The sequence below is a fragment of the Vanessa cardui genome, chromosome 24 (assembly GCF_905220365.1).
Source record: "Vanessa cardui chromosome 24, ilVanCard2.1, whole genome shotgun sequence".
In the NCBI taxonomy this organism is placed as follows: domain Eukaryota; kingdom Metazoa; phylum Arthropoda; class Insecta; order Lepidoptera; family Nymphalidae; genus Vanessa; species Vanessa cardui.
The window spans coordinates 6,450,915-6,464,853 of NC_061146.1; the positions used below are offsets into that span (position 1 = coordinate 6,450,915).

Sequence of the window (13,939 nt, forward strand, 5' to 3'; positions counted from 1 at the left end):
GCAATCTGTTTTATCTTTTTAAACAGCGGTGTCATGCTTATCATATAATTTATTTATTTATTTTATTTGGTTCTTCAACAATGTGTACACTGTTTATAATAATATAATATGACAAAAATAACATTATATTCTAAGTGTCACAATTACTTAAGAAGAACACAGCATGCACTAAAAGAAAACAATCAACATCTTAAACTAATTAGAAAATTATTTCTTCTTAATTAAAAGAAAGTAAAAAAAAAAAACGATGTAATAAATATATATATGAGACAGGATGTATCAACTTAGACTTTATTTTTTTTGCCCAGTACGATATTTTTCATGGACGCAATGGACGTTACATTTAGATCGACACTGTGTTAATATTCATCATAAGCATGAATAATAATAATAGTATCCACACAAAACGGCATCCACACAAGCAAGACGACCTATCTATTTAAATACGTTTTCGATTATCTAATTACGTTGATGCATTACTATTTGATTTAATTTTTATATACTTTTACCAGTAGATGAAAAATATATATTTCTATAGAAAATAATTTAGATATAGTTCTCACCGGCATTAAGTTGTCTTATATAATCTCTCCGAAGGGGTACTTGCAGGTTGCTCATGTGTAGGGTCGCCATGCCGGCCGTGGCGGCGGGACCGGCGCCCTCTACCTGCAAGCGCTGAACTTCATGCAGGCAGGCCTGCCGACGGTGGGCTGGGGACATTACATTCGATATTTAGCATACTTAACATATATAAATAGATAAAGTCACGCCTTCATACAATAGGAGGCCAGGTAATAATTATGGTATTAATATTAATAAAAAACAGCTGATATGTTTGAAGCCAGTGAAATAAGAGGAGTCGAGATGTCCCAGTGGTTAAAACGCGTGCATCTTAACCGATGATTGCGGGTTCAAACCCGGGCAAGCACCGCTGATTCATGTGCTTATTTTGTCTTTATAATTCATTTCGTGCTCAGCGGTGAAGTAAACATCGTGAGGAAACCTGCATGTGACAAATTTCATAGAAATTCTGCCACATGTGTATTCCACCAACCCGCATTGCAACAGCGTGGTGGAATATGTTCCAAACCTTCTCCTCAAAGGGAGAGGAGGCCTTTAGCCCAGCAGTGGGAATTTACAGGCCGTTGTTGTTGCTGTTGTTGAAATAAGAGGTGAAAAATACAAAAATAAACAGCGTTTGTGATTAATTGTTGATTTATTATGGGTTATCACTTACTTATATATCTTACAATGGAAATGTTTACAGGCTAAGTTGAATTTATACTCACTCGCTAGTAGCAGAAGTCTCTCCCCTTCCGCTTGTTCGGTCGATCCACTAAACTCGATGGTGGCCGCACAGAGATTCAGGGCTTGGCTGGCCTACAACCGAACAGGACATAAGTAACTGAACAAAACTTAACTGAAGTTCCTAGGTGAGGAAAGTATTCCTATACTTATCCTTGTCTTATCCCAGCAGTGACACATTTAACGGCTGCTACTTTTCTATAATATCCAAGATGACCCAGACGTGACAAGTGACTTTTAAAATTAGTTACTGGTTTCTAGTTAGTTGGAGCTGAGGTGACCCAATGATTAGAACGCGTGCATCTTAACCGATGATTGCGGGATCAAAAACAGGCAAGCACCATTATATAAATATGCCTAACTGTGTTTATAATTCATCTTATACTCGGCGATAAAGGAAAACATCGCGAGAAAACCTGCATGTGTCTTATTTCATTGAAATTCTGCCACGAGTGCAATCCACCCACCCACATTGGAACAGCGTGGTGGAATGTTCCAAACCTTCTTCTTAGTGGGAGAGGAGGCCTTAGTCCAGCAGAGGGGGGGGGCTGTTACTGTACTGTACTGTACTGTACTGATTTCAAAGTTTAAGGCCACGTTTGCAGTGCATCTGAGAGAGTGGTCACCTGCGATATAACGGTCTGCTGCTTGGATATCTCGTGCTGCAGCTCCTTGATGCGCTGGCGCACCGTGGTGACGGCGGCGGCGGGCTCGGGCGCCGCCTCGCGCTCCGGCGACGCGTGCCGCACCACGCGCAGCGGCGTCGACGGGGTGGACGACTGCAACGAGTAACTTACTTTTCAAGAAACATTTTTTTTTTTTTATGGTATAGGTTGGCGGACGAGCATATGGGCCACCTGATGGTAAGTGGTCACCATCGCCCATAGACATTAACGCTGTAAGAATTATTAACTATTCCTTACATCGTCAATGTGCCACTAACCTTGGGAACTAAGATGTTATGTCCCTTGTGCCTGTAGTTACACTGGCTCACTCACCCTTCAGACCGGAACACAACAATACTGAGTACTGTTGTTTGGCGGTAGAATAACTGATGAGTGGGTGGTACCTACCCAGACGGGCTTGCACAAAGCCCTACCGCCAAGTATAAACTGGTACAGTAAGTTAGTGTAAGACTCTTTCCGAAAATCTACCACAATGGTAAGTATAGTAAGACACAAATTAGATGTAGCATCGGAAAATGCAATGGAATGAAAATAAAACCGATTACTGCCGATTTACACAACCAATAGAAATAGCTCCCTATCGCGCCATTCGACGCTATTCGTCGCTATAGATTCACGCGTCACAGAAAGCAAGTGCATGTAAATCGACGCGTCAAATTGAAGAATATATTCAGTCATATGATATTACAAGTTATTACGTTTGTGCAAAGATCATATTCGCGTGAGAATAAATATTAATAATTTGGGATGGCGTACTTAATTCGGATGTGATCGGTTTTACGAATTTTGCCGATGCTACATCTAAGTTGTGTCGTACTATACAACTTTTTTTTCCTTATTAAAAGAGCTTGGACACACAAATGACCAAGACACTCTGTACTTCTTTCTTTACCAAATAACTTGGCATTATTATATATCACGTCGGGGCCACCAATTTGCCTTAAATGTCTTATGGATGACGTAATGAAAGGCAATTGAGTGTAGCTATATGTATTGTAATATAATTTACAATATTTAATTGATACGACGATATTACAGTGCGATGTTAGAATGGCGACTCCGCGACAGAACATACAATAATGTATTAATTGACAATGTAGCATATCGAATATCGACTTGTTTCTATGTGCCGTTATGGACAGTGATTTTTGCTTACATGAATAAAAGATAATACGTGGGCACAGAGACATGATGATGGAATACAACTTCTTCGTTCTAAACAATTTCATATTTTTTGTGGTAAAATTTGACAAGCTAGATTTGTTATTGACATTAATCTAACGGGTCAGATTTCTGGGCGTTTAAATGTAAAACCCCTTCCAATTAAGTGATAGACACCAATATTCCGAAAATACATATATACTCACGGCCTGCATGCGCCTGTAGAAACTGACGCTGTGGACGAGCTCGTTGCCGCGGTCCGGCCTGGACGGGGTCACCTGCCCCTTCAGCGGCGACTTGAACCCCTTCTCCTGGTACACGAAACTCGATGAGGACAGGCTGCCGTGCTGTAAGCGTCCGTATATTAGGGTCGTTTGGACATATACCATGAACTGGACACAATTCTTACATTACAAGGTAAATCTATTATGTACTTGCCCAACTTTGACCATAATACGAGAACGCTCATTTTATACTATATTACATGGTGGTAGGGCTTTGTGCAAAAGCCCGTCTGGGTAGTTACCACCAAATCATCAGTTATGATTAGGGTGAGTGAGCCAGTGTAACTACAGGCAAGGGACATAAAATCTTAGTTCCCAAGGTTGGTGGCGCATTGACGATGTAAGAAATAGCTAATATTTCTTACAGTTTCATTCTCTATGGGTGGTGGTGACCACTTACCATCAGGTGAGCCATATGCTCGTCCGCCAACCTGTACCATAAAATAAATAAAAATAAAACAACACTTTCTTCCGTACGTACTGGCGACGTGAGTATGACGTAATTAACATGACAACTAAAAAGGGGTCTTTCAAAGGATATCGAAAGAATTATATTACGACTATGAGCGACTTAACTTATATTTGAATATCATCATGTCTGATAACGAGCTGATGCCTGACTCCTCGTTATATAAATAAAAAGGTCCCACTTATACAAAGCGGTTAAATGCGTTCGGGATGTAATCCCGACAACCTTACGTCTATGTGGTGTAACAACAAACAGCAAACAACAACAGCCTGTAATTTCCCACTGCTGGCCTAAAGGCCTCCTCTCCCTTTGAAGAGAAGGTTTGGAACATATTCTACCACGCTGTTCCAATGCGGGTTGGTGGAAGTTCTATGTGGTATATTTTTCTATATTTAATATAGCCATGTGACGTATGTGAGGTTGTCGTGATCTGGGATTTTATGGGTCATACATTTTTCAGTAGCAATGTTTCCATGCCGATGAATATGAAGGATTCTAAAATACATATATTTATACTTTCAGCTAAACACTGACTTTCTCTCTCTCTCTCTCTCTCTTTCTATCACAACTGATTTGACATTCAAAAGAAGAAGACGAATCGTTCTTTCATAATTCGTATTCATATACTTTTTTATAAGTACACTATTGCTTTCTCTTTCTCGCGCTTAGTATAACTCGTTAAAGTTTACCTCATTCACCTTGTTTATCTTAGGCGGCGTGGGTCCCTCTTCCTCGAGGGCCTCATCAAGCAGCTCGTCCAGTTCGCTGTCACAGGCGCTGCCCGATTCGTCTGAGTCGCTCTGAACTGCTTTCTTGTAACTTGTGTTATTTTTCTTTACGACCTGGAAACATTGAACATATAAGTATAGTCGTTTACATTATATATGTAGAATCTTCGCCATTACGTCATATTGATATGTATTGGGAACACTTTAAATGTCATTTAAACAGACAGACAGACTGAAATCACACCGACGCAAAACCGTGACGGGTAATAATAGTAATAAGGAATTCTTAAAATATTTAGTCAGAATAGGATTTTCGTTAACTAGGATTGTGTTCAGAGACCCAGTGGATAGAACTTGTCTTCATTATCCAAAAACAAATTCACAGTTCAAATTCAAGCGAACACCATTCCATTTTTACAAAATCAATTAGTGTCTGAATCTATCATATATTTCATATAATTTACTCACGATCTGAGAAAATGAAAAACATTACGACCACATAAGAAATGAAATGATATCCAAGCCTTTTACTTAATGTGCAAGAGGTTTTGTTTGATCCTGTACTATCTACCCAGTTATCTGTTATATACGACGGATCTTCGTGTTCGAGTGGTGTGCACACCGGTTTTCATGTGTACACCACTCCGAGGTCCCGGGTTCGATTCCCGGCCGAGTCAATGTAGATTATCATTATTTCTATGTTGTCTTAGGTTTCGGTGTTTGTGGTACCGTCGTTACTTCTGATTTCCCTAACACAAATGCTTTAGCTACTTACATTGGGATCTGAGTAATGTATGTGATGTTGTCTCATATTTAATTATTTATTTATTTATCTAACGAGCTCGAAGTTAACAAATCTCACTTACATTCATCACCTCCCTCCCGAACGACGTCTCAGCCCAGTTATCCGACTTGTTCAACCTTTCGGGTATATTCTCCAGGCTGTAAAACAATATCAAACTTTAATACACAACAACACGACTTAACTAAGTAAAATCACTTGCAATAATCATCATTCTCCATACAATGTGAATTCATTTACAATGGATTCTTGGTGTGCGTTGAGAGTTTTTTTTTCCTATAATCTGCCGGAATTTGCAATTATATACCTTTTGTTTTGCGCATTAATCTTTTTATAAGAGATTTAGTTATCATTTAGATTTATTATATTATATATTATATTTAGTATGTTTGGATGTCTGTCTATCATATCATAGAGATATGTTTGTGTGTAATCTAATCGAGAAAATCGAATACTAATGATTTTATTATTTCATTTTGACAAATCTATTAAGAAATTAGCAGAGGTAACATAGTCTATGTTTTCGTTCGATATGTATGAATGTTCTCTTATAGTTTCAAACTGTATTCCAGACGAAGCCAAACTATAAATATCGAACAAATGATTGACTTTAAGGTCGCCTGGAAGAGATCGCTGTGTTAGCGATACGGCCGCCTCTTGTACATATTTCCTAATTGTGTCTATGTGATTTAATTAGTGGTGTACAATAAAGAGTATTTAGATTGTGACTTAAATTATTTAATATGAGAGTAAAATATCATGAAACAACATAAAGACCAAAGTACGTTGTATTTTGGTTTTAATAATGAATTGTTGAGTTTATGAATGCTAAGGTAAAACGATCTCTCTAACGATCGGTTATCCTATAGAAGTAAACAGCATTTTGGTTTTTTGAAATTATTCTTGAACCCATTTTTCAGAGACTAAACAAAATATATGAGATAACTAAAATATACGAATATACACATGAGTACAGCTCAAGGGGTTCATTCATAATATTCGTTTATAATTTTGATTACATACAAGGTAGGGACGGGTAACTAGTCTTGAAAAAAAAGTTACACTTTGAGAATGTAATATAAAAACAATTATTATTTAAGTGTATATTTCTGTACCGGCGTTAAGTTGTTATTGTAATCATCTTTTATTTTTTGTTCTATTTCACGTTAATATTATATAGAACGTTATAAATAAATTAAGTAGTTTTTTGGAATTAAACAAGTACAGGATGTTATATACATACTTGAAGTATTTTTAATATACAAATATAATATTATACATAAGACGTAATAGGCTATTTGACTTGTTTTTAAAATCCATTTTACATTATTTAGTAGAGGTTAAGGAACCCAGTAAAAGTTGATGTTTTTATTTCTAGCACATATTTATCGAAAAATATCATATTAAATATTCCATATTTAAATAGCCCGCGAAAACGCTACTTGGACAATATGGCGCTGCAATGGGGTCGGTGACGTCACTTTCCTGTATTTTAATCTGTGGTGCAAATAGTAGAAAAGCAAGGTTTACAAAAAAGTGACTTCATCATAAGCCTGGCCAATCAGGAGCGTTTTGTGTCACGTGATAAACGTTTGAAAATATGCATTTTTATTTATTGATTTTTGAATAAATTAAGTATTATTTTCAAGTTTCGTTAGTAAATAACCATTTTTAAACTCGTAATATACACTGATTACAATAATTCACAATTTATTTTTCGCATTGTCAAATAGCCTATTGTCAACGAATTGAGCATAGAAGTGTATTCGAATCAAAGACTACGGGTTCGAGTCCAAGTATATTCTTTCATTCTTGGCAATCACGAAAATCATCTTAATAGGTAAACAGGGCGCCAATTCCAAATGGTCTGTATCTACGGTCAGTAGTGGTTAGCAGTGTGGTGGAGTAAGTTGTGAATCTCAAAGACAGTAAGGACAGTCTTAGTCTAGCAGTAGGATATTTAAAGATCATTACTATAATATACAAACAGAAGTTGCGTTTACCATTTGTCTTTTTGTTAGCTTGTTATATAAAGACTACTTGTAAATACCGTTAATTTGATTTTTTATTCATAGTTTTTTATAGGTGTAAAAAGAATTTATTTTAGTTTTACCGTACAAAAATGTTCTTTATTTATATTTTATTTGTAAATGTTATAATACGAACAAGTTTAGAAATCTAGCTCTACAGCCTAATGTTCTCAGTGTGATGTTAATTATTTTTCGTCGTATTATATAGTATTATTTATAAGTACCAGTAAAAACAGCTATAGATATAGTTTTGGTTTAAGAAAAGTAATCTCCTATACGTGTCTCGAACATTAGTCGTAATTCAGTAACACAGTGTATGTGATATCAAAAAATTGAATATTCGCGAAGCAAAACAAAAAGTATTTGAATGGTTAAATTCGATAACATACGACGAGGTTGAACATTTTTTGGCACCTTGAAACTAGTTTACAAACTAAGAGTATATTCAAGCTCCATTCTTGGTACAATAACGCTTGCACATTATTCTATATGGGCTCTCTTTCAATTATACGGATTATAATACGGATATAATATTTATTTTTGTTTCTATTATTGTTTTTATTTTTTGGGTATTACATATTTTTCTATTTCTTATATATATGCTGTATTATTATATAATTAGATATGGGATCGTAGAATATAGTCCGAGCTCCTGTTAATAACTTGAAATTGTAACCGGTAGCTGGTACCCGCAACACAGGCTTGCCTAGTGCGGGACCACTGGATGTTTTGCGACTATGTTAACTTTTCATGTCAATATATATTTTTTTCTTTTTAATTCGATCACTATTCATTGCTAACAAAAAATATCTGGCATACTAGTTGCCGCCGTGGCTTCGCTCACATTTCAGGGCGTCGTATCATGTGTCAGGCAAAACCTATGTCCTTCCTTGGACTTCAAGTTTGATTCATAGCAAATTTCATCAAATTCGGTTCATTGCTTTAGTAGTGGAAGGGCGACAGATAGGCAAACAGATAAGAGTTACTTTCACTGTTATAATAATAGGATAGAAGTATAGATTGATTCGAAATATAGGAAAAATGGGACTCAACTAGCGACGTCGACAAAGAAATCGTAGGTAGCTTGACACTGATAAAAGCGTCATTGATTTTGCTTTGGTATGACATGTATTGTCATTTTCGGTTTAAACATTAAATATGTATGTTTGCCAGACGCATGGTAGTGTGTATTATAATTATTTTAATGTATTTCTAAAGCATATTATATTATTAATATTATGTTTGTGCACCCTTTTACCACATAAGCAAATATTATGCTTCAACTGCGTAATTCTCCAAAAAAACTTTGTACCCTTCAAAAAATTTACACGTACTACAATAAAGACCTCAATAGATTACTAATAAGACTTTAGAATCTCCGGTGCGAAGATTTCCCTACACCTGTTTAAATCCAAAGTAATACTCTGAATATTTTCTTTTAATGTGAGAAAGAAATAAAACAATTGAAAAATGTTAAATAAATATTACAGATTAACTTAATTCAATGTCATATAATTAATAAACTTACATATAATTAAATAATACATACTAACGTAATTATAATTCAAGTAGTTCATACATTACACTAAATAGATAAATAAAAATATTTTAATTAGTAAAGTGTACTTTAAACGATTTAAGCACTTATGTCTATGTTTATGAGGGCTATAATAAAATAAACATCATACACACAGTTAGGTGCATGTATTTATATATTTAAGAAGTTACTACTACGATTTCAAAGTTGGAGGGCAGACCAGTGGCCTAAACATAAAATGATTATTTAAAAAACAATTAAAAATCAATAGCAATCGAGTTTATTATAGACATTGTTTATTGGTACGCGTTGGTCTTCAGCTATTAAAAGTACCCTTCTGTTAAATCCTCGTTGACAGACTTAATTAATGTAACTGCTCAAGAGTTTAACCAAATCATCAAATTATGATGATGATGAATATATAAATTTGTGTAGACCTATTCAGAGATGCAATCATTAATCGAACTAATAGTATAAGGGAAAAAACGTTAAGTATTTAAATAAATCTTAAGAGGCAAACGTAATCGGTGATAAATTTGCAGGTCCATACACTATCGGCACCTGTCAAAACTCACAACACATGCTGAAGACCATAATAGAAGATTAGTAGTTCCCCAAACTATCTACAGATGAATTAATAGAAATATCATATTATTTATATGTTATTCACAGTAACTAGTTCAGTATAAAAGATTTAGAGGTTGGAATTAACAACGATACAAGTTTAATTGTCCATGCTGGTAATAGTAAAATTAATTTGGGCATGTAATGCGAAGGAATGAGGGACATATTGTGAGGAAGGCCTTGAGCATGAATGTGGATGGATATAGAGGTAGAGGAACCTGAGAGAGAGAGAACAAGAAAACGATGGATGGACTGTGTGAAAGACGATATGGTTAGAAAGAATGTTACTTGTAAGATGACGTCTCACAGAGAAGTATGGAAGGAGAAGACATGCTGCGCCGACCCCAAATAAAATTGGGAAAAGGGCAGGAGGATGATGACAAGTTTAATTAATTCTTTTGAAATAAATAAGAAAGTTGCAGATAGATATATATTTACAATTCTTAATGCTTCATGTATATGATTTGCACAATGAAACAGATAAAACCGGCAAATGGTAACTCAACATCAGTACAAAAACCTTATTATACCCGTAACTTGTAATATCAGCATAAAAACATATCTGATGGTAAAAACTCATTCGCAAACCAAGAATCCTGTAAAGAAATACATTAATGTATGGAAAATGAAATACTTGATTCAATTTCAATAGTTTTTATTCTTACAAAATCCAATAAAAAACCTTTCTATTATCACAGACAATAACTTAAAATGTAAACCTGAAAAAAAAGAAGTTTTATTCTATTTATATTATGCTACGTTATTTATAAATTAATATGAGGCATGTTGATTACGCGCAGAGGTTTACTTGAGCAAACAGGTTTGCGCAGTCACATCGCAAAGACGCATGAAAACGTTGTACAATAGAATGGCTAGATGGTACAAGACTTAAGACATTTCCACCAATAAAAACGACTTTAAATAGTTGGAAGAGAAACGATTACTTAGTCCTCTTATTATTTATTTGTCCAAACTAACGTTTACATGGTCACGCATACGAGCGTAACTGAGTAAACTGGTTTGCGCGAGTAAGCACGGAGTGATTTGCGCGTGTAAGCCTTTGTCTTTATAGAAAATTGATACTTTTTGTTATAACTAAAAACTAACATAAAAATGTAACAAAAAATAAGGTTGAGTTCAGACTAGCATGACAAAGTATGAGCAATATTCAGAAACGATCTATCTTAACCCGATTTTATATTAAGATCTGTTTAGAGATAACGTTACCTCTTTTGCATCTTTCTTGAATGAGACTTATGTATGTTTTTATTGGTGTTACATAAAGAGTAAATTTGATTTGAGGAAACATGCAATTTTTTAACGTTGAGCTACATTATTAACGAGATGGTGACGTCACAATAATCAGCGTTACAGGTGAACAAAAAGCAAGACAGATTACATAGCCTATTATCGATTGATGATAACGTGTTCCTAAGAATCCTAAGGATTGACGTAATAAGGAAAAGTAAAGTTCGCAATCGCTTCGATAACTGTCGTCGAACTTACTTACTGAACACTCTCTTTCTTGTTATACTTTTTACCCTGTCATACTAGTCTTAAACAACTAAATGAAGCAACTACTGGATAATTATTAATTGGCACTCAAAAAGAATCGATATATATTTTCCCATGGGCAGCATTATTAGCAGATGACTGATGTTGCTTTGATAACATATTTTTTAACATCTTATCCTTTTAACCGTTTGAAATCTTAGAAAAATGACGGATTTTCAATTTTAAGTCAGCACCAGATTGACGAATTACTAAGTTTGAGGTTAGTAAGACCACATTATCTTATAGTATTGACGTTACAATAAGGTGCTTTAATAAATCATAGTCTAAAACGCGACACAATTTTACCTACAGGAATAGAAAAGCAAAAGTTAAATGACAAAGACTTTAATTCGTCAACAATATAAGAATTACTGGCGTCATGTACTTTTTTCAAAATAACGTAAGAATTTATACACTATTGTGTATTATTAATGCATCGACCTGACTTTGATGAGCTCGTTTAAAAATATTACCTACCTAAATAGAACATAAAATCCGTAATTGATTTGTTTCCGTTTATAATTATTTTATATCGTATTCATTTATCAAATAACTGTCAACTCAAACTGCTATAAAAACAAATATTGAACATACAATTGGAAATAAGTCTAGCAAGATGTATATTTAAAAGAAAATTTCTATCTACGATATGTAATACTTTAAACTCCAGAATATTTTATTATTTTCGTACATTAAGTTTATTTACTTTGAAAAAAAAAAGATAGTTAACCAGAATTTAGTACCAGTGTACTATATTACGTTACCAGCAATTAGTACTATCAAATACTTTAGCGCATTAACTTGCAGATTTGCAGTCGATAAATTAGTATTATGAAGTTGTATGCTACTGCATCGGTCCATAATACATAAATTGTTTTATTTGAATTCATATCAAATCTATCAAATACACATAGTATTTGATTGGGGGGGGGGGGGCGTCTGTATTTGTAGGAAATGATATCACTGTTGTAAGTACATAAGGGAGGCACTCATCATGTGTATTACAATGTAATACAATTATTCAAAGATGATGAAAATGTTTAAAATAGGTTAATTTAAACTTAAATCGAATAAATCCTTTATTCGCCTCGAGTTCTTTGTTTGAATCTGATATTTCATGTCGATGATTTAACTGTAAATATTGTTTCGGTGTAGCGAATGATTTTACCATTAATATTGTTTAGGTGATCCGAACAATGCTGTCTTCTTCTCTCCAATGTAAAATCACAATGAAAGAAAGAGATAAAGGCATGTTTAACTAGACCCCCGCTAAACTACTTACATTAAATTCATAAGTAGATTGGTTGGTTATATTACTTTATAAATATGAATCGTTTGAGTTGAGTTCATGTACAATAAAAGTATTTTTTTTTTGTGAAAACGCAGCGAAGACTTCATAAGTAAAGCACTATAGTAATATATAAATTATTTACAAAATTTCTAACCTAATCTAACTATATAGGCAACATTACCAGTCTTGATATCTACATATTCCTAATTATAGTCAATTTGATAAGTTTTGAGAGTTGATTATCTTGCAATAGCATAGTCTATTTGTTTAACGATTAAGATTTGTATATTTATATCTACATTAAAATGTATTAAGTATATAATGTTGTATAGTAGACGAAATGTGATTAGTTTCTAACTATAATATTGTCGACAGGAATATTTCTCTATGGAACATTCACACTACTAGTGAATTAATTTATAGAAATAACTATAAGTATCAAATCAGATCCATTTAAGTATATATTTAAGTAGTTGATTTACGATTTTGACATTTATCCTAAAGTGACGTAAGTTGTTTTTTTTTTAAAATTAAGAAATATAGAGTCCAAAGTCTCATCAAAAAGTTCTAAACACATAAATGTGTAAAAAAAAGATTTATCAATAAAATCATTCTTTATCTCAATAGGCACTCAATAATACATATTTATTGCAAATTGACTTCAGTCTATACGTGTTAGTTTTGATATTACAGATCAATATCACGTAACTCGTCCCCCAAGCGATTTTACACTCTCATCCATACAGATAAGAACCATTATCCTATAACCTTCGTCAGTCGGACACCTAAGATGGTGTCAATGCGACCTAGCCATTTTTATCTCGAATGTTACAAGTTGCCCGCATCCTATGTACCTAGGTACCTTTCAATGCCATCTAGACCTACATCTATGCGAGGTAACCTGACGGTTTCAATTATTATTTAACATCGTTAATGAAAATAACATATATTCTAAACAATAACATAAATAATTATCTCCCAGACATTTGAAAATGAAGGCGCTACGAATGTATTTCGAGTCTATGAATATTTGTCAAAAAGTTTGTCAAATGTTGGTAATGTGGAAATAGTTTTTGGTAAATTCAAACCCAATGTTTGGCCAAACATAGTAGCGCCAAATTCAAATGCATAAAAAGAAAAAAACGCATTCCAAAGCGTAGTGCCCACACCTCGATCCTCCACAGTCCGAGTATTCCTCTTGTGTGTTTGAATTGTCCGTCTCTATATCAGACAGATGTGGATATAAGCCGGTCGGCTGGTGCACCACAGCGCCATTTTCCTTATTATTATTCACTTTTATCCTTTTAACATCTTCCAATACTGATAATACCACTGGGGAGTCTTGCGAACCTGAAATGAAATAAAATACGTTTTTTAATATTCTGGTCGCTCATTGGTCGGATCGATCGGTATTGATTTGAAAAATGAGGCTCGTTTGGCAAATACCTTGCCATTATAACATTAAAAA

General features: G+C 34.3%; 1 protein-coding gene across 1 annotated transcript in view; it reads right to left on the reverse strand.

The window, feature by feature from the left end:
- Positions 1-13,939, reverse strand: part of LOC124540015 (anillin-like) — a 66,357-nt gene that overhangs the window by 3,336 nt on the left and 49,082 nt on the right. Inside the window, exons 10-16 of the mRNA XM_047117414.1 lie at positions 13,641-13,821; positions 5,500-5,575; positions 4,595-4,747; positions 3,359-3,499; positions 1,932-2,084; positions 1,290-1,380; positions 564-710 (exon numbers count right to left, since the gene is read on the reverse strand). Coding sequence (XP_046973370.1) covers positions 564-710; positions 1,290-1,380; positions 1,932-2,084; positions 3,359-3,499; positions 4,595-4,747; positions 5,500-5,575; positions 13,641-13,821 — 942 coding nt within the window. The remainder of the gene's footprint in view (positions 1-563; positions 711-1,289; positions 1,381-1,931; positions 2,085-3,358; positions 3,500-4,594; positions 4,748-5,499; positions 5,576-13,640; positions 13,822-13,939) is intronic.